Here is a 23,293-nt window from a genome sequence, read left to right on the forward strand (position 1 = left end):
CTTCGAATGACATTAGCCGAAGCCTCCTCGAGATAATCGCTTTCTAAGGTCAATACCCGTAATAAAGATTTTCTATGGGTGCAGGATATATATATATTTTAAAAAAAAGGAAATAGGGGAAGAGTCGTGCTACTTTTTATATGCAGTAAATCTTCCAAGAAACGGATCTATTTTGAATCGCCTTTCTAAAAGTATTCTAGATCCACACAGGAATATTTTCCAGTTTTTCTTTGTTTTTATCATTATCTGCATTGATGGCTTTCTTCAGATTGCACCCTCCTAGAGCTTAGATTTTAGCTAGTGGCCATCAGCTACAAATTATAAACCAGTGAGTGTCAGTTGGGTGTGATTTTGCAATGCCCAGAAGCAGGTTTAAAATGTCACAGCTTAGGAGTGGGGACTGATACTGGCCTCTGATATTCAGAGGCCTGGGACACTGCTAACCACCTTCTAATGCACGGGATGAACATCTTCGCAAAGCACTATCCAGCTGTGCAAGTTGTTGGCTACCCACGTAGGACTGTCACCTTCAAAGACGACAGCAGCACATTTTCTTATTAAAGCAATTAGTGTTGTGGTCATTTGTTGTTTCTTCCAGAGGAAGCTCCTATGTAGGAACAAGAGGATAAGGGTGGGCCAGAGAGCATTCCTGCCTTAAGGCCCCTTCCTCTCTCTTGAAAACATTATGTCATTCTCAAGATTTTGTTATCGCATCTCCTCTGTCATTTGTCCACGTTTTCCATTTCTGGGCATCCTTGGATTACATCCTGGAAATTTCAGAGAAATATCCCTACCTTAGTCTATTTTATGTTGCAGTACCAAGGTACCTGAGCCTGGAAGCTGTGTGAAGAAAAAATACACATTTATCTCAAAATTCTAGAAATCCAAGGTCATGGCCCTGGTGTTGGCTTACAGTTGAGGGTGTTTTAGCCGATAGAGTAAGATCTAGAGAGACGTCACATGGTCGTAGAGAAAATGCAAGTTCATGGGGAGAGGGCGGACTTGCTCTTTTGTAACAACCTACTCTCGTGGGAACCACCCAACTCCTGTATCTCAAGACCCCCTCTAAAAGGTCCTGACACTTTATAATATCATGACATCAGTTGTCAAAACTCATTTAAACCACAGCATTTTTCACCTTCATGTCAGCTGATGAACGGCCTCAATCCTATCTGCAATATCTTCTTTGCCGTGCAGATTGATACATTGAAAAATTCTAGAGATTAGAACGCAGACGTATCTGGAGTACCACTGTCTTGCCTTGTGTAGCCATGTAAATTTTCCAGGCTCCAATATTCCAAGGTTTGGGAACAGAGGATAAGCTTAGTGGCAGCAATGATGGGATTGTAGGCCAGGGGTGTGTTGAGGATCCCTGGAAGACTTTCTGACTTGAACTGGAAGAGAATTCCTTCAAACTAAGTTTATCCCCAGTATTCCAGAAACACTCATACGTGTTAGTACCGCATTCCAATTTGTCTCCTAAATCTTCACAGCTTAGATGCCTGCAGATATTGATTACTAAAGCATATACTTTTCTACTGTAATTTTCCTTTTAGGGCATCTGGAGTTTTTCTGTTGTTTTCATCGATCTGAAGCCTTTGGAGAATCCCTTAGGCAATGAGATACAAGATTGATTTCAGTAGGATTAATGTTCTCTCGGTGCCCCAGTGACACAGAGCCGACTCAGGACACCTGTCTGACTGCAGTTCTTTGCTGGCTTTAGCATCCTCGATATGCAGGCTGTGGAGGTTGTTCTGCAGCGTCACGGGAGACATAGTCGTGTTCTCGGAAGTTTTAAGTTGAGACCACAGTGAAATTAGCTGCAAAGCCTGAGGTTTGGGCTTCAGAAGGTCATGTGTTTCCTTTCAAATAGAGTCTAATGGCATAAAACTTAAGTTTAAGGATCAAGTATATCACCTAATTATATGGGGAACGCAAAGTGTGGGTGTCTGGGGGCTCCAAAGACAGGTGAATTATCTTAATATTTGAAAAACCATCTTTTATAATGCATTTGGAAATAACATGTTTATATTTGTATGTGCATATTAAACAGGGCATGAGAGAAATGAGAGAAAAAAAGGAGGAGTAGTGGAGGAAGGGGAGAGAGAGGAAGAGGGTAAGAGGGGGAGGAGGGTAAGAGTAGGAGAGAGATTCTTACTGTATAGCTCTAGCTGACCTCGAACTCACTGTGTAGATGAACAAGGCTTAAACTCACAGAGATAGCCTGATTCTGCCTCCCAAGTGCTGAAATTAAAGGTGTGGGCCACCATACCTGGCCACCTTTTTATTTAAAAAAAAAAATTAATGTCATCTACTTTTCAACTCTTTCGTTGAAGAATGACTTTCAGTGTGATTCGCATGCCAGATATAATAATGCAGAAATGTATGTATTTATAGGCATATTCTCATACAGTACACATTCTTGGGTCAGACCCAGGCTCCCCAGTCATTTGGATGGAGGCTCCAGGCACCGACTCCGTATGTCACAACGTGTCGTTATGAACCTCGATTATAATAACGTGAAAACCCATAATGCAAGCAGTGCAGGTATGTGCTCAGTAAATGCTGCCCTTGGCAACAGTGTCAACAGAATTCCATGTGTAAAAAGTAACAACGTGAACTGTACATAGATACTTATCTGTAGCCCAGTCGGAGAGGAAAGATAGATCTGAAGTGTTCACAGTTCAAGATCTTTCCTCCCTCGTTTCTCCTCTCTTCCTTAGCGTTCTCTCCCTTCCTCCCCTGCCTTTTTTCCCTCTGTCTCTTCTACTATTCAGGTTACCATCTACCTCAGAACACCAGCCAAGGCTAAAAGTCCTGTAATTACCAACAGCTTTCCAACTTTGGGCTCAACTGAGAGATGTTCCTTCCCCCCCCCCTTAAGATTTAGTTATTTATTTATGCATACATACAGTATCCTGCCTGTAGGCCAGAAGAGGGCACTGGATCTCATAATAGGTGGTTGTGAGCCACTATGTGGTTGCTGGGAATTGAACTCAGGACCTCTGGAAGAGCAGTTAGTGCAGTGTTCTTAACCACTGAGCCTTCTCTCCAGCTCCTTTTTTTTTTTTAAGTAAGTGACTTTTTAAGATACTTATTGAATTAAATAAATGGTTAACCTCTTGCTGCTATGACGTGGTGATGTTTACATACAGAGCAGAGGACCTCTGTGCATTCCTAGTTTACCAGAAAACACACTAGAATACACCATAGGAAATGATGCTTAAAATGGACCTTAAACTCATTCTAATGTTTAAAAAGAATACTCAGAGTTAGGGAGTTAGCAGAGCTCATCCTCGATTGTGTCATATTAGAATGTTATACACATAGGTGAATTAGACCCCAAATTTGACAGCTGGCGTTTCCTGAGACCCGCCCGAGCATAGGCCATGTTACTTTTTTCTGTGCCTTTTCTGTTTCCAAAAACATTTTATTAAAAGAAAAACATTCACAGGGCCTGATCTCAAAATAGCAAGTTGATCGGGAGCTTTTTGAACGGTGATGGTCAATCATTCTTATCAAAGTAACAAATAAATAGTTACTGTATTGCCATTGAGAAATACAGGGTGTATACAAGTTCACCGTGTGCAGCGTCTCCTGATCCTTGAGTATTCTTACGACATACCCATTTTTTTCTTGTCCTCATTTGAAAGATAAGAATTTAGGACGGTGGTTCTCAACCTGTGGGGCACGACCCAACAGGTGTCACATATCAGATATTTCAATTCATAACAGTAGCAAAATTATAGTTATTAGTAGTGAAGAAATAATTTATGGTTGGGGGGTCACTACAAAGTGAGGAACTGTTAAAGGACCCCAGCATTAGGAAGGATGAGAGAACCACTGATCTACAGATTAAGTTTCTAAGTTCGAATAGTGCTTAGCATAAATGTGCTTGTTTTTATCATTTATCAAGAAAGTAGATATTATTATATTCCATCTTGATGTCATCTTCCCACTCTGACTGTTAATAACACAGCTGTGTTTCTTGGGAGTTAAAAAAAAAACACCAGAAGCTCTGAATGTTTTTGAAAAATATTAGAATCGGGTATGTATACATGGTTGTGAGCTCATAAAAAAATAAGTTGTGTTTATCCAGGAAGCATAATCTCCACGAAGCCCTTTTCAGGTAGAGCCGCAGCCTCCGTCTGCCTCATGCTCAATAAAACACTGAGCTCTAAAAACAGTGCTTCCCTGCGAGGATTTGGACGGTGTACCGGAGTGGATGCCTTAGTTTTCAGAACAATTCTCATCTTAGGACTTTAGATGTCTCTAGCAATTATACAACTAAAAAGGATTCATTATTTCCTTCTGTTCCTCTCTCACTCATTCCCTCCCCGTCACCCTTTACATAAAATTAAACTGGTTTAGATCTATGATATAAAGACTGACATGTGAAATGGTCCTCCAAGATTCTTTAACTCTCTTCCAAGCTCGTTTGGCAAAGGGTTTGTCAACTTCCGTCATTTCAGAATAAACCCCGCATTTTGATGACCCTTTGTGCTGTTCTTTTGAGTTTCTTTCATTTCTTACTGTTCTGCTCTTTTATTTCCTTTTTAGTATTGGGGAATTTGATCTGTTCGTATTTTTTAAGACATTAGTGTATCATTAAGTTATTTGAGGTCCCCCTGCTTTTACTACAGACACATAGCTGTAAGCATCCTCTTAACACCAGTTTCATTGTGCCCCATAGGTTCTGGTATACTGCATTTTGATTTTAGTTTAATTCTAAGAATTTTTAATGCTCCTCTATTATTTCTTCAACAACTTTACATTTATTATTTATTAATAAATTTGCATTATTTATTATTATTTGGTTTCTGCGTTGTTTATGTAATTATTTTGGTTCTTCTAACTGTTGATTTCTAGGGTTTTTTTTCCCCATTATGATCTGATAAAATGCAAAAATCACTTCAATTTTCTGTGGTTCTTTAAAAAGACAGGATCAAAATATTTTTAATTTTACTTACTTTATTTTATTTGTATGAGTATTTTGCATATGTAATATATGTATAATATACGTGTGTGTTTGTGTGTATCTATACCACATGAGTGCCTGGAGCCTGTAGTGGTCAGAAAAGGACATTTGGTAACCTAGAATTTGAGGTACAGATGGTTGTTAGCTACCACATAGATGCTGGGAACAGAACCTGGGTCCTCTGCAAAAGCAACAATTGCTCCACTGATTCATCTCTCCAGTCCCTATGTGTGCTTCTAAAGACTTGCTTTGTGGCCTATATATGACGTCTTTTGAGAAAAGTTCCACGGTTTGATGGGGGGAAAAAAATACGTATTCTTCAGCTATTGAAAGTGTGCCCCGTTGGTGTTTGCTGGGTCCACTTGACTTCTGTGAATAGTTGGTTTTGAAGCTCTCCCTGCTGGTAGGAGCAGGCTACTGAAGTCACCCATGATTGCTGCCTTAGACCAATTGCTCCATTTATATTTCATGGTGTTTATTTCACAAAAGTGCACTCTGCAATATTCAGATCATAAATGTTTATGATGGATACATTTCCTTGAGAAACTGTTCCCTCCCGTAATATATAAAATCTTATTTGTCTCGTCTGACTAATTTTGACTTTAAAGGTCCATTTTGTTGGATATGAATATAGCCACTCCTGTTTGCTTTCAGGATTGCTGAAATAGTGTTTCAAGCCCTTTTACGCTCAGTGTGTATGTGTTTTGCTGATGAGATGAGTTCCTTGCAAGCAGGCATTGTTGGGTGCTGGTTTAATCCAGTCAGATTGAATTATTTGAAGAACCGAGACCATTTACACTTAGGGTTGCTATTGTAAGTTGTATACACATGCCTGTCATTTTGTTGTGCTTTCTCTCCTGGGTGTTTTGTATGATCTATATTCATTGCTTCCTCCTTTATTTAACATAGAGACTTGATAGTTTTCTGAATTAATAATTTGAATCCTTCCTATTTCTCCTCTGCTTATTTATACTCTGAATGAGAGCGTTCCTTTTCCCTTCTTGCTGTACTAGGCATTTACCCCAGGGCCTCCTGTGTGTTTGAGGAGTGCTCTACACTGAGCTGAAGTCCCAGACTTTCTGGTGAGATTTCACCATCCCCTACCCCCACACTCTCTTTTTCTTGCTTCTTCTTGTGGGTGCACATTTCCTGTGGGCGCGGTCCACTGTTCTGTCCGTTTATGCCCTCTTGGCATGTCTTTCTTTCTCCATTGGTTGTGGAGAATTTTCCTGACACTAATATAATCTGTAATCTAAGTTGGCACTTTTTTTGTCCCAGTAATTGAAAATCATCATCCCACTCCCTAAGGCCAGTGCCGTTACTGTTTCTACTGAGACATCTTACGTTATCCGGGTGGGGTTGCCTTCATACGCACATGGGAGCTTCTCTTATGCAGCTTTTTGTGTTCTTTTGTGGTTTGGTGCTTCTGGCACTCACTGTAGATCATGAAGAAGTTCTTTTCTATAATGTCTGTTTGGGGCTCTAAATAGACTCCGGTACCCAATGACTATGTCTTCCCTAAGATCTGAAAATATTTCTGCTTTTTTTTTATTGGATAGGCTTTTTTATGTTGATAACCTATAAATTGGGTTCCTCATTTAATCCTATTTTTATAGGTTTGATCCTTAGTAATGTCCCAGAGGTCTTGTATATTTTGTTTATTTATTCTTTTTTCCTCTGTTTTTGTCTATAAATGATAAGTCATCAACCTTGTCTTCAGGTTCTAATATTATTCCATTTTTCTAGACTTTTGATGAAGCTTTCGACTGAGTTTTGACTCAATTAACTTTTCGCTTCCAGAATAAGTTTATTTCCCTTCCTGTCCTAATTGCTTACATTTGAATCCTCCCCGAGTGCCCACTTAATCACGTGTGCATATGCTACTACTGTATTTTCACAGATCTGGGAGAAGACACGAATTGAGTGCAAGTACTTAATTTCCCATCCTTAGGTAGAGACCTCGTGAGCAGATTTTTTAATCCACATTTGACTCTTGGTAAAGATGCTATCATGAAGCTCAATTAGAAGTGACTATTGGAATATTTTAAAGCCTCCTATTCCAGAGGCTTATCACATTAATCCTTAGAGGAGACTTGGGAATCTTTACCTGTCTGAAGTTTGACTATTATGTATTTGATATGATAATCCCCTCATTCTTTTTCTCTTAGCAAGCACACTTAAGATAAAGCATTAAGCTTTTGCACTCCAGTCGCCTAAAGCACAGAAAACTCTCAAAATAGGCCTTGTCACATAAAAAAAAACTTAATTGGTTACTTTGTTCCTACTTAGCTTCCCATTAATTTGAGGACAGTTAACTGTATCACCTTTGCTTCTCTCTGTTAAAATAGAAATCTCTATTTAAAAGTCTAATTAAGAAAGTTTCCTGAGATACTTATTTTTTAAGAGATTACCCTTTACTTTTTTGCATTATGAAGTGATGTAACTTCAACCACCAGGAAAGGCCCATAATGTTTGGCTCTTGCTCCAAAACAATCCACTGCAGAACTCACTGGCTTTCAGCAGCTGTCTCCCTGTGTGCGGTTATGCTCGACTCGACTGGGAGATGCTGGGTTCATGTGGATTCAACCCTCAACTTCCCGAGGCTTCCGCTGTTGCCAAAAACAAATGTAAGGTTGCTATCCCATCAGTGAGATAGGATTAGGCAAAGGATCAGCTATGACATAGGTAACTGCTGCCTGCACTGCCGATGTGGAGTCTACTAACCACAACTAAAATCAGTCAAGTTAAAATTTACCCTCTTAGGCACCTTATCGATAGCTCAAGTTTTCAGGGGATACATAAAGTGGGTGGGAGCCATATTGGATAGCAAGCATAGAGGACACTTTTGTTATTGCTGAGATTTCTGTTCTGAAATGCTGAACTCTGGCCATTCAGATTAGAATTATCTAGAATACGATGAAAGTGGACCCTCATCCTGATAAGCATGGTCTAGGAAGAAATTTAGGGGGAAAAAATTAGTTGTTTTCTGCTTTGAGGTTGACGTATTTCATACACTGGCTCTTGAGCACCTTTTCCAAGCCCACAGCAGTGAATGTTTGCCTCCCTTTTATCTAGTAAGCTTGGACTCATGTCCGAGGACGGGAGCTAGGTTAGCTCGCCTCTGTGTTTCCCGCACTGAAAATACACAGATACATAATACCTATGTTTACCCGTGTTCCACCCACTTCCGTGTGCTATCTGCACTCCCAGTGTATGGTGCGCTGCAAAGAGAAGCCTATTATTTTCTTATTAAACCCCTCTGCACACCTTTTGTTCCTCCTGTGAGTAATTGCCAAACGGAAGAGCCAATCAAAGACAACACTGTTTTGTTGTAGCAAACAAACACAACACTGAGGTGTTTGTAGCTAACACCAGCTCCACAGCACAGTCCTTTCTCTTCTCTCCTCTCCTGACACAAAGGACATTGAGACTCTAATAGAAAAAAACCCAAGACAGCTGACCACCATGAGAATCAGGAGTGGAGATCCTAGCGGGGAACCAGTTGGGTCAGGCTCACCTGTCCATTACTTAGCAAGTCAGCCAGTCCCACGCCCTGAGGAAGACAGTGATGTCTAGAAAGGCCCCGCTCACACTCACAAATACATGGGCAAACTGTGCTCCCGAAAGGTCTTTTTACAAATAAACAAGACATGAAACACGCAGGGTTTTTCTTAAAATTTTATTTTTATTCTTTTATTTGTGTATGTGTGTGTGTGTGACACGTGTGTGAGTGCCTGCAGAGACCAGCAAAGGGTGTCAGATCCCCAGGATCTCGAATTTACAGGCAGTTATAAACAGCCTGATATGGGCGCTGGATCTGAACTCGGGTCCTCTGAAGGAATAGCAAGCATTCTTAACTGCTGTGCGCCACCTCACCAGACTCAGAAGATGGCTTTTCAATTCCTCTTTGCCATTTTCTGTGTGCCTTAGGATGTCACATAACCCTGTAAAGAGGTAGAAAAGGGAGATGAATATACGGAGATAGACCACAGAGTTTCTCATCCACCAATCTAATGCTTATTCTCTTTGTCTTTCACAGCAAAGTTAAATAAAAGCTCAGAACCAAATTCATTTCATCTTCATTTTCTTTTCAGCTCTTGGCACAAGTGATTTTCAGTACACGTGGTAATTTCCCTAAACGTGCGCACAGGGTTCCTATCTTATCTCCTCAGATACCCTATTCTCTATTCGAGACAAATAATATTGCAGGATATTATATATAGACATACAAACACACATAAATATACATCTTAGGCACCCCCCCACAGTCACGCTACATATGGATCACCAGATGTGTGTTAGTGCAACTGTGTCCGCATGCCCTCCCTTGGCACAAGCAGCTCTTTAACTATCTGAACCTTGTCTTCCTCCTGTACTGTACTGGTGCCACCCTGCCTGGCTCAGTTTGGATGTTTGTAATACTCGCCACGAACACTGTTGGCCTCCTCCCAGCTCCGGAGTCTCCTCTGTGGAGTAGTATCACAGTTTGCTCATCTGATCCCCCACATGAAAAATTAGGTAGGCTATTTCTGGCTTTTACTGTTCTAGCTCATGCCATAATGAGCATCCTGGTACATCTGTTACTTTCTACGTGGGCAATTATATCAGTGGAATACATTTCCAAGAGAGGAGTTTAGGTTAGAAGACACATGAATATATTTGCGTGATATTGGCCAGTGTGGACAAATGACCCTATACTCCTTCACCGTCCTCTAGGCAATCTGTACGAGCCAAGTTTCTAATCTTGTGGCTCCCTTCTCAGGGACTTGTAGCTTGAGACATGTATCTGCCAGAATTGATCAGGCCAGTGTCCATACCAATGTCCGTGTATGTGTGTGTGATGTTCTTGTAGCAAAAAATAAGTAAACATGAAAACTACAGTGTAATGAGCTAATTCCTCCTGTTTAAGAGAATCCACCGCCTGCCCGATGTCCTTACACATGCGGTGTTGAAGGAATGATTCAGCTGGTACCTGGAAGGAACGGGATGGGTAGAAAGAGCTCCAAGAACTGGAGAAGGGGCCAAGGTATAAGACAATAAAACAGCTGCAGTTCTCCGGAAGGTCAGCCCCTTTAAGGATTAGTATGTGTTTTGCCCCCTGCTAACGCAAGGAGTATAGAATGAGCACGGGCGGGCTCTGCCTCCAAGAAGCTCGTATGGAGAAGCCTGTGAAATCCTGCAGCAGGGTAATAGGGCCAACAGCTCTGAGGACCACAAACTCTGAGACCTTCCCAAATATTCTTCTGTTTACCATCTCACCCAGTTCTTACAAAAACATGAGTAAACGTGAGTTATCCTCAACTCCCAACTATGACCCAATACCACTTAGTGCATGGCAAAGATTGGGAGTAGACTGAGGTCTGTTTGACTTCAGAGTCTTCAGGGGAGAACCGGAGATGCTGAGTGTGCCCGAGGCTCAATTCCTGTATTCCTCCTCAGCCTGTTGGTGGCTTTCTTGCTTCTTTCTCTTTATAAAGTCGTGCTACAACTTATGATGGAGAGGGGGATCAGTCAAGAGTATTCAGTGGAGAGATATCCTGAGCTGAGATACAAAGTAGTGGGAACAGGAGCATTCCAGGTAGAGTAGGTAGCTGGACTGACCTCAGGGAGCGCCAACCTTCAGGAGTTAGGAAGTGCCCAAAGTAGAGAAAAAAGCAGACAGACGGGGTATTGAGGAGGTCAGCCTCTGCAGCCAGGAATACCTGAGTTCTAATCCTGACTCTGCATCTTATTAGCTAACTGATTTGCCTTTACACCTCTGATCCTTTGCCTGTAAGGTTGAACAAGTAAGTTCTTTACCTCATGAGTTGTTGAAAGGATTGAATGAGTTTGTGTATCTTGGGTGCTTAGAATGGTGTCTGCCTCGCACCCATTCTGTTTGCTCACACTCTAGACTGTCTCAGTCCTAGGTACAACTTAGATATAAAGAAGGAAGTCGAATGTATAACTTATCTGTAGGGTTTTTAATGGAGAACTCTTGCATGTTCTCAGAGATGTGAACAGTGCTGTAAAATGAGAAGAAAGCGGAAAAACATTTAATGGGGGAGACATGGGCCTTTAGCTCTGAATGGTCCCATCAAGTGGGGTTGAACTTGTGGGCTTCCTGGTGTAAGTCCAAGTGGGCTTTTTATTGACTGTCTTTTTCTTTATTTGACATTAAAATGTAATGGCCTGCCTCAAATAAGGTGAACAAGCAGAGGAGGACAGTTTGGAAAAGAACTGCATATGGGTGTCACTCTTGAATTTCTCCTTTTTCTCTTTGGTACCATAAAATATCTCAAGAAAACCCAATTGGAAATCTAACAGAAGCCCTGCAGTTGCCCCAGCTGCTCTGCCTTCTCTTCTATTCATGTCCCGTCACCCATAGAGTCACATCTAAGAGGGACCTTAAAGTAGGCAAAGTGTGTGTGAGGTTATTGCTCCACGCAATCAGCTGATGCAGTTTTCGTGTCTTTACATTCTCTGGCTTCCATCTCCTTATATGTCATCCCACTACCCAATCTGAGTCCCAAAATGAAGCCCAAGTAGGATATCCTTCCTCTGCGCAAGTTACATCTCTTTCTCTCCCCCAACCAACTCCTAAAAAGCTGTCTTTTGTAAGAAAAACATGTGATGACCATTTCCTGGATGCAAATCCTCATTCTAACCAGAGACATGGAATTAGTTCTCACCTACTTCTCCCAAGTCAGCTCACACTCTTAAGTGGGAGAATGTTCATGCAAAAGAAGGAGGAGTCTGCCCTTCCCGACATAGGAACAGGTTTGTCTCATTCATAATCTGCCTTCCTCTCCAGATTTAATCTCAAAGACAAAGATTTGATCTATTTACTATATTGATGCCTTATAGATTATCATCTGGCGAAAATATATAAACAGATGATAATACATAATGGTCAGTGGTTGTGAGAGAAACAGTTTAGAGGCAGGACAATTGCCCTTTAAAGGAATAGGGGTGCAATTAGAGACCGTGAAAACTTGACGGAACAATGATCCCCATGGTTAGTTTGGAGGAACTAGCTGCTAACACTTCCATGCCTTCACATGGCATTCCTCTTGTAGTAGGAACCCACTCTAAGTCTACTGGGTTGATAAACCTTATATTTAGGGAAGTAATTTTGATATAATATTTTATGTGTTATATTATATGTATAATATTGATGGTAGTCTACAATTCATCACATCTGGGGGGAAGAGAAGACATGACCACTTCATGGTGAATTGTATGGTCTTAGATCCTCTGTCCTTAGAATGGCATGGCTCCTAGAAATGAAAGGGCGGCATTATTGTTGGGTAGAGAAGTAGAGAGAGGAAGAGTCCAGGAGCTATATTGGAACTGGCAGGACAACTAAATGAGAACAAAAGTCTTAAGTGTGTGCTTTAGAAAGTTTTCACCAGGAAAGACTATGGGAAGGAGGACCAGGCTCAGACCTGAGCCCCAGATGCTGAGTTCTCACCTTAGTCCCGCCCCAAACTGGATCTTGTTGCCTAACTTCTGTCTGCATTACTCAAGCCAACTTGGAATCCTAAACTCCCTGAAACAGTTCTGTGAACAGAACGTGGGAGAGGGCAGGGCCAAAGACACAAGAAGATTAAAGACAGAATTAACTGAATCCCAGCACTTGGGAGGCAGAGGCAGATGGATCTCTGTGAGTTTGAGGTCAACCTGGTCTACAAAGCCAGGACTGTTTAACAGAGAAACCCTGTTTCGAAAAACAAAACAAAACAAAAAAGTAGAATGATGTGGGAGTGTCATATATCAATCTGTTGATTTCATTGGTTAATTAAATAAAGAAACTGCTTGCCCTGGTAGGTTAAAACATAGGTGGGAGGAGTAAACAGGAGGAAGAGGAAGTGAGGTAAGACTCCTCAGACAGACCCGACAGCTCTGCTCTCTGGAGCAGAGATGCCATGCTCAGCTCTCCCGGGTAGACTCAACTGCTCTGCTCTCTGGAGCAGAGATGCCAGGCTCTGCTCTCCCAGGCAGCTCCGACCCAGGATGGACGTAGGCTAGAATCTTCCCGGTAAGCGCACCTTGGGGTGCTACAAACAATTATTAGAAATGGGGCTAGTCCAGGTGCGAGAATTAGCCTAGAAGAGGCTAGATATAATGGGCAAGCAGTGTTTAAAAGAATATAATTTGTGTGTTGTTATTTCGGGCATGAGCTAGCAGGCGGCCGGGGTGCTGGGGACACAGCCCTGCCGCTCCTATTTAAACAGTAGAATTAACCTTATTGAGAAAAAACTAAATGAGATACACCTAAATTACTATTAACTTGTTTTAAGGTTTCTTAATTTCACAAAGCCCTGATTTTATCCCACTGTTATGCTATCAGTTGATATCAATGCCCAAGGACCCAAGAACCAACACTGTAAAGAGTTGTGAGCTTCCCTGGTGTGATCTCTGGGCTCCTGCACGCTGTTACAGGTGTGCCCTCTAGGACTGAAGATACCCCCACCCCAGAAGCACCCAGATAGAACAGGCAACTTCTTTTACATCCCATTAATCTTTAACTTGTGTTTTCAATGTGTGTGCACAGCTTCATCATTCACAACAAAGACACCTTCTTCAACAATGCCACAAGAAGCAGAATCGTGCATCATATTTTACAAAGAATAAAGTATGAAGAGGGCAAAAACAAAATCGGTGAGTACACTGTCAGCATTACAAACACTTGGTGTTGGGGATTCTATAGACCTTGTTCTTGGGCCTCCTTACACCCTCCAGCTACCCCCTTGATGGAGGATTCACAAGTGCACTTAACATCCTTAATTACCTTCTTTGAACAACATTTTATCTCATTTATCTGTGACCATTGAGGCAGTCTCTCCATTTATCAGATGTTTATGGAACACTCATGAGCAAGGGATCAAGGGGATAAATGCAGTTCTTTCTTACAGCTTGTCTATAGAAAGCTAAAAGATACATAAATACAATAATCAACATGAATAAATGATAAAAGGTGTCATTTTGAAGGTAGATTGCAGAAATCACCGAGTTTGAGTGGTAGGGAAAGCTTCCCTGAGACACTGAAATATGAGCTGAGAGCGGCAGAGGCAGCGTAGGAGGATGGAAGGGTGTGGTGTCCCCTGAAGGGGGATCACTGGTGCAGAGATGGAGTTATTCAAACGAGTCTCATATCCCCCACTAAGCTGCCTTCAAACACTGTATTTTATGCATTTTATGAGAGTAAGTCCATATTCTGTGACCATGCCTTATTAAATAAGTTACTCTGTATCAGGAAGGTTTGGGTGACTTTGTCCGTATCTGTGTCCCAGCAAAACTGTTACTTAAACAATGCAGTAAGAAGGCAGAAACATCCATCACCGGAACAAATAGATCCTAATATAAATAATTAACTGTGGCAGGGGTTGGGGTTGTGGAGGACTGGCTGGCCAAGAAACGCACGAGTGGGGAGGAGAGCAGGTCCTCCATGGAATCCAGTCCTCCGTGATCTCAGCCTTCCATGGTTCCAATCCTCCATCTTATCAGGCTGAGGTCTAAAAGTGTTATAAGAGCAAAGCAGAGCAGTCTGCCGAAGGCTTGAAGAAGACTTGCTTTCTTGGAATACACAAGACAACTGTCTAGAAGGTTCCAGGGAGGCATCACCCCATGGAGCCGTGTGTATAAAGATAACAATATGCGCTCAGTCAGCACACACTGCCGGTGCCAGTACTACAGCAGTAGATACTAAAGAAATTTGCCGAGAGGAGTGCTGGATCTACCACCAGTGTCCGTCCAGTACCTCCAGACGGCAAAGCTTAGCACCGCGTCATCCAACATCCAGAAATGAAGTGGATCTTTAAGGAAGCAGAGTGGAGATGCCCCTGGAGCTGAGGGCAAATCCATCCATTACTGACTTGCAGCAAAAATGACCTACTCATCACACCTCCTGTGGGTAAGGCTGGACGGCCGAATAAATCATTTTAGCCACTGGATCCACAACCTCAGACACCTCAGTCACTCTGCCAAATCCAGAGAGGCAATGTTTAACAGTTTGTAAATGTAATGGCCTACACGCGGATTCGACGAAACGACTACCGTGCAGGGTGTGGGAGACGTGTTGTACAACACCGCGCGAGAGGAACAGATTTGAGAGTTTCCTGGACTCGGGCTCAGTGTGAGTCACTAGCCTAAGGAAGCTGTGAGAAACAGGCGGGGTGTGGGGAGGGGGGTTACTTTAATGCTCCACAGCACAAAGGAGAATGTGATGGGGAGAAGTGGATCACTCCCTGCTCCACATTTGAAGATGCGCGGGATGGAACACCAGAGAGCTTCAGTGCAGGTGGGTCTGGGAAGCCTGGACTGCATGTAGGTCATTCTTAATGTGGGTGGGGTGATAAATGAACACAGCCCACAGTCTCTGCAGCTGTCATCCTCCCTTGAGACACGTCCTCACCTCCGTGTCTCTGGTGACATTCTGGTTGGAGGGAATTCCTCCTCCTTCTGAATTCCTGTGACTGTGTTTTATGTTTTGCTTTGGGTTTTGTTTTTGTTTTTTTCTTTTTCGGTTTTTGTTTTGTTTTTGTTTTTTGAGACAGTTTCACAGTGTATTTCTGACTGTCCTGGAACTCACGCTGTAAACCAGGCTGGCCTTGAGCTCACAGAGATTCGCCTGCCTCTGCCTCGGGAGTGCTTGGGGAGTGCTGGGATTAGACGCGTGTGCCACAACTGCTCAGCTATCTTTGTTACTATTTATTATCTGTCACACACACCTCATTTTGTTGTCTTGAGATACTTTCTATGACACTATGCAGATCTGCCACCTAAAGAGACTCACTCTTGATAGTTTAAATATTGCCTAACTCAATTTCTTCATGTTAGTTCCTTTAATATGGTTTATTAAGATGAACTTGAGTTGGGCCGTGCACAGCTTTCTATTATATTTTTTTTTCAGTTTACATGGTCTTATAATAAATAGCAAGCAAATTAATGGGAAATTGTGGAAAGAGCTATTAAGGACTATTTCAGAAAATAAAAATAGCTCGAAAGCAGTGTCATTAGTTACATTTATATTATTATTGTTATTGGCATATCCTACAGCTCATAACACACCAGTATGCTGGATGCCTGCTAGTGAAGAATACTAGTTAAGATGGCACGTCCTTAAATCTTAAGAAGTAATCTTGTTCGTTTGTACCATCAGTGCCTATTGTCTAGAAGTATAAATCAATAAATGTTTGTTGAGCTGAATTCAAGACTTGTTAAACATAATGTGTCCCTTTCACCATCCTAATATGGTCAAAACCTTGGCAGTGACACCATGGGGCAATTATGATGCCAATTTTTCTCATCTCCAATTGTGAGCTGTTCTCACAACTCATCCAGAAAAGATGCAAAGAAGAGAAAGAATGGTTTTAGCATTCCTAAAGAGTACTGAATGCCATGTTGTCACCTGTCAGGAGAGTCTTGGTAGAACACTCTCTCGGTTCCTGATGAAGAAGGAGGATTCTATTCAAGGACCCCATCCTTACAAGCTAGTAAGGAGCCAAAGATGGTATTCGGTGGTAGAGCCCAAGCCTGAGTTCTGATTTCCAGCACCACCAATAATAAACAATTAAACAAACGAATGCTGGGAAACTGGTCAAAAAAAGGGAAGAATGTTGAATCAGAAAATCAATCAAAGAATAAATTGTCAAGCAGTGAGTTGCGAGGCTGTGTAATTAGCTGGAAAATATAAAGTAAAACCACAGATGGTTTGTTTGTCTAATATTTCACTGTCACCTCTGGTTTCATAAGAGGAAGAAAGCACATTGGGAGGAAACTGAACTCCGTGATAGAATTAACGTTCAGCCCGTGCTCTCTGCTGCCGACAACCCTTTCTGAAAATGTCACCTTGCATGAGACGACACTGGTCAGAAGCCACACAAGAGGATTGATTTCTAGGCATGGTTGACAAAGGTCTTTGGGTTGGGTGTGAACTGCCACTGTGTGAGGTTTTCAGCCTCATTCTGAATGGGTTCCAGTAGGAAAGTCAGACTTAGTAAAGCCCACTTTCAAGATCGCAATTAACAGCTCAACAAAGACTCATTTATGTACACGTACATAGATAATAACTCTTGAAATTGATTTGTATTCTCAAGTTTTGTGTTTAGAAGGAGGACTTCAGGGGAAAGACTATAAATCTTAGTGGAATTTAGACAAGCCGTGCTTGGCATCTAATAGGTCCCTGGGAGTCCTGTTTGTTTGTTTGTTTGTTTCCTAATTCTCAGTAGAGATTCCAGGAAACCTAAGCTTTCTACATAATCAATACTTTACCCGTTCTCTGCAAGCTGTCTGTTGAAGGGCTTAAGTGTGTTAGATCAAAACAAACATCCCCTAGTGTTTGCGTTCTAAGTGTGCTCCTTAGACCCTGTCAGGCATTCTAAGCCATGGATGTGTTACTGTGATTAAAAGTATCAACGACTGAATGTCAGAAGGGAATAAGTACACGCGCAGTTTCCTGTTAGGCTGGATTCCTGGAGTCTTGTCAGGATCTAACATATAGAGAGTGTTCATCAAGAAGGGAATAGTAGCTACTTGAGAGATATAAAACCTACTCACGCTTTTGGAGGCCTTTCAAAAAGATTTGATTAACTCTGAGAATTTCATATGAGGTGTTTGGAACACATTCACCCCCCACTCATCCTCTCGACTCCCAGGTCCATCCCTACCTCCCTAATGGCCTCTCATGTCGTGAATTCCTTTTTAAAATGTTTAATAACCCATTGACTACAATTTGTGCTGTGTGTGCTTATGGGACTGGGGCCATTCACTGCGGTGTGGCTACCAGTAGCCACACTCTCCAAAACAATTAGCTTTTCCTCCCTGGATGCTGTGTTTTCCAGGAAGCATTACTCTGCCTTTACTTAGTCTTGATCACTGACGATTCCAGCTCAATGTTCACTGAAATGGGCTTCCTTGTTGCTTCAGGTCTGAACCGCTTGCTTACCAATGGCTCCTATGAGGCTGCCTTTCCGCTGCACGAGGTATTGTGTCTCCTTTCCTTACCTCCCTTCAATAACTTCTTGTTGCTAAAATTAGCTCCTAGGAGTAGTCTTTAATTTGTTGATAAGGCGTGCATCGGAATTGACTTAACGTGTTTAGTAATTAGGGAGCGTCTTCTTCCTTCCACCTCTCCCTCGGCGTCAATTTATTTCTATCTTTTTATGTAACTGAAAGAACATTTAAATCAAGAGTCACTCAGCATGAATCCAGAGAAACAGCTTGAAGACTCTAAGTCATGCAATTAAAAAGGCATTGGAAGGAAGTACCAAGGGAGGATAAATGTTCCTGAACTATATAGACTTTGCAATAAATACATTTATAGCTCTTCTTTGAAAGAATGAGAGCAAACTACTTTGCAAAGTATCAGATAAACAGATATAATGAACAGAAATTAATAATATTATATCCGTTATTGTAAAATGGGTAAGTGTTGATAGTGTCTTTATTTGCTTAGTACTAAACAGGACTTTAATAAATCATTTTTAATGGCTTTCCTAAGTAAAAATGATGGTCCTTACCTTGAATTTCCTAATGGATCTTGGATTGTTTAACCCAGGTTCTATCCCTAAGTTTACGTGGTTATTGAGAAATTGTCATTCCATAAATGGGGCTGAGCCCTCACTATGGGTCACTGTATGCGTATAGACAAACACCACAGCTTCTGCCCTCTTGAGCCTGAAGGACCAGTGGGGAATTGGAGGGACATTTACCAACATACTTTGGAGGCTGCCGAGTAAATGACAAGTTTCTCCCAAACATATATTGTTTCTGACATGTTTAAGTTTCTTTAACAAGTTGATTTTTAACATCCAGGGTATATCAAAGGTTAGCCATAATTTGGTTATTAAGCAAACTAGAAGCCATAATCTGTGATCTTCTCCACAACTTGCCAGGAGACATTGACAGAATGGCAAGCCAAAGCTTTGCCACAATGGTTTTCTGGAGGCACGGACTCCTGAGTCTGGTCATTACTATTCACCCAAAGCATCTGTGGCTTCCTGTGGTTCTTAGCATTGCCAGTGGCACTGTGTACCCCCACCCAGGTCCCAACCCTGTCCCTGTGCATGGCCGGGGGTGAGCAGGCATGAGAGTGCGTGAAGAGATGTAGCTAGTCAGCCCTGCCATCACACATAGTCCTCCCCAGCACTTTCTAGACTTAGCACAGTCCTGGCTCTCTGGGAAGAGAACTGACAGATCACAGTAATGGAGCCATTGTTCTTTTGCCTTTCAATTGAACTTGATGATGCTATATCACCTCAAAATAATCTTCAGAAGCTGAGTGGGAAGCTATTGTTACCTTTGTTGGAGAAAGGCTGACCCTCCCCTAGATCACCCACTGGATCGGTGGTTAAGCTGAAACAATCCCACTTAGTCCCAGCACAGTTCTATTAAGGAAGGATTTCTAGGCTACTGTGATTTGGCTTCCCTCCAGAGGTATCCTTTTCTGTTTGTGCAACTGGCATCACCGTGAACGTCTGGCCTCACATCTGTGGAGAGACTGCGTAGAGCTTTGAATTATTAGGATCTGTAGGTAGTGTCCAGCTTTTACATTCTAGGATTTCCATGTTTGTGAGTCTACATGACAAGACCACAGTTGTGGCCACTTATTAAACCTCATCAAGAGAGAAGTAGAGTGCTTCCTAACCAGCCCTGGGCCATGGCCTCTGAGCTGGACTGTCTGTTCTGACCATGGAAAAACACATGGAGGTGGAGAGTATCAGTTTCCTGATGAATTAGCAAAGTAGGGCTCAGACTTGAGTAGGTTTGTGGATGATCTCCCGGAAAGGAAGCAGAAGAACTGAGCATGGGCATTGGCCCCCCTGGTTCTCACAAGCACATGCTCCTTGCTTTCTGACGTGGGCAGCAAGACCAATCCAAAGTCACGGAGTAAAGAGCAAGTGCCTCCCCATCCTAGAGAGCAAGCTTCTGCCGTCCCCTCTCACCACTGCTACCTGGAGACACAGGTGTCACTGTCTGGTTCCTCGTGGCTGTGTGTCACTCACCAGCGGTGCTGTTCTTATCCCAGGGAAGTTACAGAAGTAAAAACTCCATTAAAACCCACGGAGCAGTGAACCACCGACATCTCCTCTATGAGTGCTGGGCTTCCTGGGGTGTGTGGTATAAATACCAGCCTTTGGATCTTGTAAGGTAAGCTTTTAACTAACTGCACATAGAAACATGGCACTAATGAGGGCATACTGACACCCGGAGGAAATTTACTTGGGGAACAACCCATTCAGCTCTTGCTCTAACTCGGTTTTTCTGGAGGGTAACCTCTCAGAGGACGCTGGCTGTTCTTGGTAAACCCACCCTCACTCTGTTGAGGGTGATGCTTCCACCATAGGGAACTCAGGGAGAGACCATGGAAGGGACAGCGGTGATGGATTAGACTTCCCACAAGACTCCATGAGGAGCAGGTCATACTGTAGAGAGGGTATACTGATTAAATATATTAGTGATGATCTAGAATATTACTTCCCATAGTTAACTGTCTCTGATCCAAAAATCCAAAAATTGTTTCTCTAACCCTAAACTTCCTGGTCACTGACATGACATGACATGACAAGGGGAACATTCCTTGTCCGGTCCCCAGTGATAAGCCAAGCAATACAGAGGCGGTGTAAACATACATGACTACAAATAGAAAAAATAAATTGTGTTTAGACATAGATCCTTTCCTAAAGATGCCTCACTATGTGCAAATATTTCAAAATTCAAAAACTACAGGTTTGAAAGTTGAAACACTGCTGATGCCAAGCATTTGGGGCAACAATTATTCAGTGATTGGTGCAAATATGACAGACAAGAAACTCTTATTCCAAGGTGTTTTGAGATTAATTTATTCTAATCTTACGCTAATAATATTTAAAGATTGTTTTGATTTGTAGGTACAAATGAATCAGCTGTAAGCTTATGAGAACTGTGTATTTATATTTTTGTTGTTGCTCTCTATTGTCTAGACCTGTCCAAGCCGTCACGGCAGTGTTGTGGAATGCCAGCTCATTATTTATCTAAAGACTTATTTTTTTAAGGTTGAGTGATAGCAATCCACAATCATGAATTCCTCATTAAAGATTGAACCGTATCTAATTCTTTAGACTAGCTAGATAGGTTCATTTACATTGGGGCCCTATTAAAAACAATAACCATATAATAAAAAATATATGAACTCAGAAAGGTATAATGAAAAGATAACTCACTTTATATTCCATCTCCCCAAGTAGTTGTTCTTCCTACTACAGTCATTGCTGCCTGTTCAGCATAGACCAAGCAATTGATAAATTACACCCCCTTCTCTGAGTCCCAAATGACAACAGATGACCCACGTGAGGGAAAAGTACTTCTAGAGATGAGATCATTTTCCTTTGACCAGATGCAGTGGTGGTAGACAAGGGAGCAGAGGAGGGAATAAAAGTCAATTTTCTTTGCAGTCTCTGCCCCTTTAATTTCCCAATTACAATGATGAGAAATTAGGGAGCGTTGCTAGAGTAAACCAGCTCCATGAGAGCAGCATTATGATTGGAGTTTTATAGTCAGTCTACCGTCTCTGGAGTTGAGAAACTCAGTTTCTTGGGAGGGGAAAAAGGCCCTGAGTATTGGAAACAAGTAGAAAAAAATTACCAGGCTGTGAGTAATTATATAAAATGTGTGAGGGAATTTGTAAGATTGGTAACAGTTCAGATGAATGGAAAGACTGAAAGTGGGGTCAGGGTGTCCCCATAAGTGAGACGGAGCTGGTGGCTGGTGGCCTTGACTTGGTCTACCACAACTTGAGGAGAATGAATCATGGAGCATCTAGAGAGCATCTGTCTTGAATTTTCCTCACCCCTTAGATGCTGCTTTCTCTTTATCTCTTGCTCTGACCGCGTTCTCACATCCCCAGGCCTCTCCTGTCACTTAGGCTGCCCTTGCTCATTATCTGCTTGGTGGCAAGGACAGACGTGCCTTTCCTGGCTCCCTTCCCCACTTTGACTCCTCCCAGTCCATTCTGTATTCTCAGAGTACGCTGGTATATAGCAATATCCTTCAGGGTAATTCTACTCCCTTGGTATAAAGTAATGTGGGAGTACGGACATCTCAGAGCTTTGGGTCGACCAGATAGCTGTTTCTTCCCTTTGTTTCCCTTGTCTGTTTTCCCAGGAAAATCACTGCTAAGTGACATACCTGAGCCAAGTGTTATAACCCTGAACTTCACACATCACTGTGGTTTCAAGGTTTTTGTGTCCCAAACAGGCGGTATTTTGGAGAGAAGATTGGGCTGTACTTTGCCTGGCTTGGCTGGTACACAGGCATGCTCTTCCCTGCAGCCTTCATCGGGTTGTTTGTCTTCCTGTATGGAGTCACCACTCTGGATCACTGCCAAGTCAGGTATGGGAAACCCATGGGGGAGCTTCCTTTGGCAGTTTGCACTTTGAGGTGGTGTGGTTTTTCACTTCTTTCTCAATCTCTGGTGGGAACTTGAAAAGCTTCTCTAGGTCCCCCATGTCCCTTGTCCTCACAGCTTTGGTCTTTTGCTACCATGGAAGCGGAAGTTACAACTCCAGACAGATGTATGAGCAGTCATACATCCATGGACAACTCACTCCCATCCAGCAGCTACAAGTCGTTCCCTTTCTGAGTTTTTCCCTGTCTTAAGGCTAGGACCTGCCGGTGTGGAATAGAAGCTAGCAATCCTGTTTTCATGATTTCTCTGTTTCTACAAGGAATCTCTCTGTTCTGAAACAATGAAGACCCTTCGCCAAATTGTTAATGCCCATTGAGTGATCAGTTCCTAGATGGCAATCAGTCCCTTGGTTTCCTCAGCAGAATATGGCTTCAGATATTCATAGACATCTTATTGCAGAACTGGACTGCAGTGATCTTAAACAATAATCTTCCTTTTAAGAATGAGTGATTTTTTTTCCTCTTGCCTACAGAAATATTTTACTCTCTGTGACATTTTTAATAATACTCGGTTTTCTCCAAGGATTAAAATCTTTAGTTATTCCTCCAATTTATTGATTTTTTTCATGCACATAGAAACAAAGGCAAGCTTCTGGAGGATCTTTCTGTTTTCATAATTCAATACGAAATTGCTTCCTATGTCCCATCAAAATTCTTCACAGATCTGGAGAAGACAATAATCAACTTTATATGGAAAAATAAAAAACCCAGGATAGCCAAAACAATCTTATACAATAAAGGAACGTCTGGAGGCATTACCATCCCTGACTTCAAACTCTATTACAGAGCTACAGTATTAAAAACAGCTTGGTATTGGCATAAAAACAGAGAAGTCGACCAATGGAACCGTATAGAAGACCCTGACTTTAATCCACAAACCTATGAGCA

At 42.1% G+C, this 23,293-nt stretch overlaps 1 protein-coding gene across 8 annotated transcripts in view; it reads left to right on the forward strand.

Annotated features, from left to right (window-relative positions):
• Ano4 (anoctamin 4) overlaps positions 1 to 23,293 on the forward strand; it is a 320,118-nt gene that overhangs the window by 241,460 nt on the left and 55,365 nt on the right. For all 8 annotated transcript variants that reach the window (XM_050145810.1, XM_050145811.1, XM_050145812.1 and 5 more), the window contains 4 exons: positions 13,515 to 13,621; positions 17,888 to 17,943; positions 19,989 to 20,110; positions 22,196 to 22,330. In XM_050145810.1, coding sequence (XP_050001767.1) covers positions 13,515 to 13,621; positions 17,888 to 17,943; positions 19,989 to 20,110; positions 22,196 to 22,330 — 420 coding nt within the window. The remainder of the gene's footprint in view (positions 1 to 13,514; positions 13,622 to 17,887; positions 17,944 to 19,988; positions 20,111 to 22,195; positions 22,331 to 23,293) is intronic.

This window comes from Alexandromys fortis, unplaced genomic scaffold (assembly GCF_014885135.2).
Source record: "Alexandromys fortis isolate MF-2015 unplaced genomic scaffold, M_Fortis_MF-2015_v1.1 scaffold_50, whole genome shotgun sequence".
In the NCBI taxonomy this organism is placed as follows: domain Eukaryota; kingdom Metazoa; phylum Chordata; class Mammalia; order Rodentia; family Cricetidae; genus Alexandromys; species Alexandromys fortis.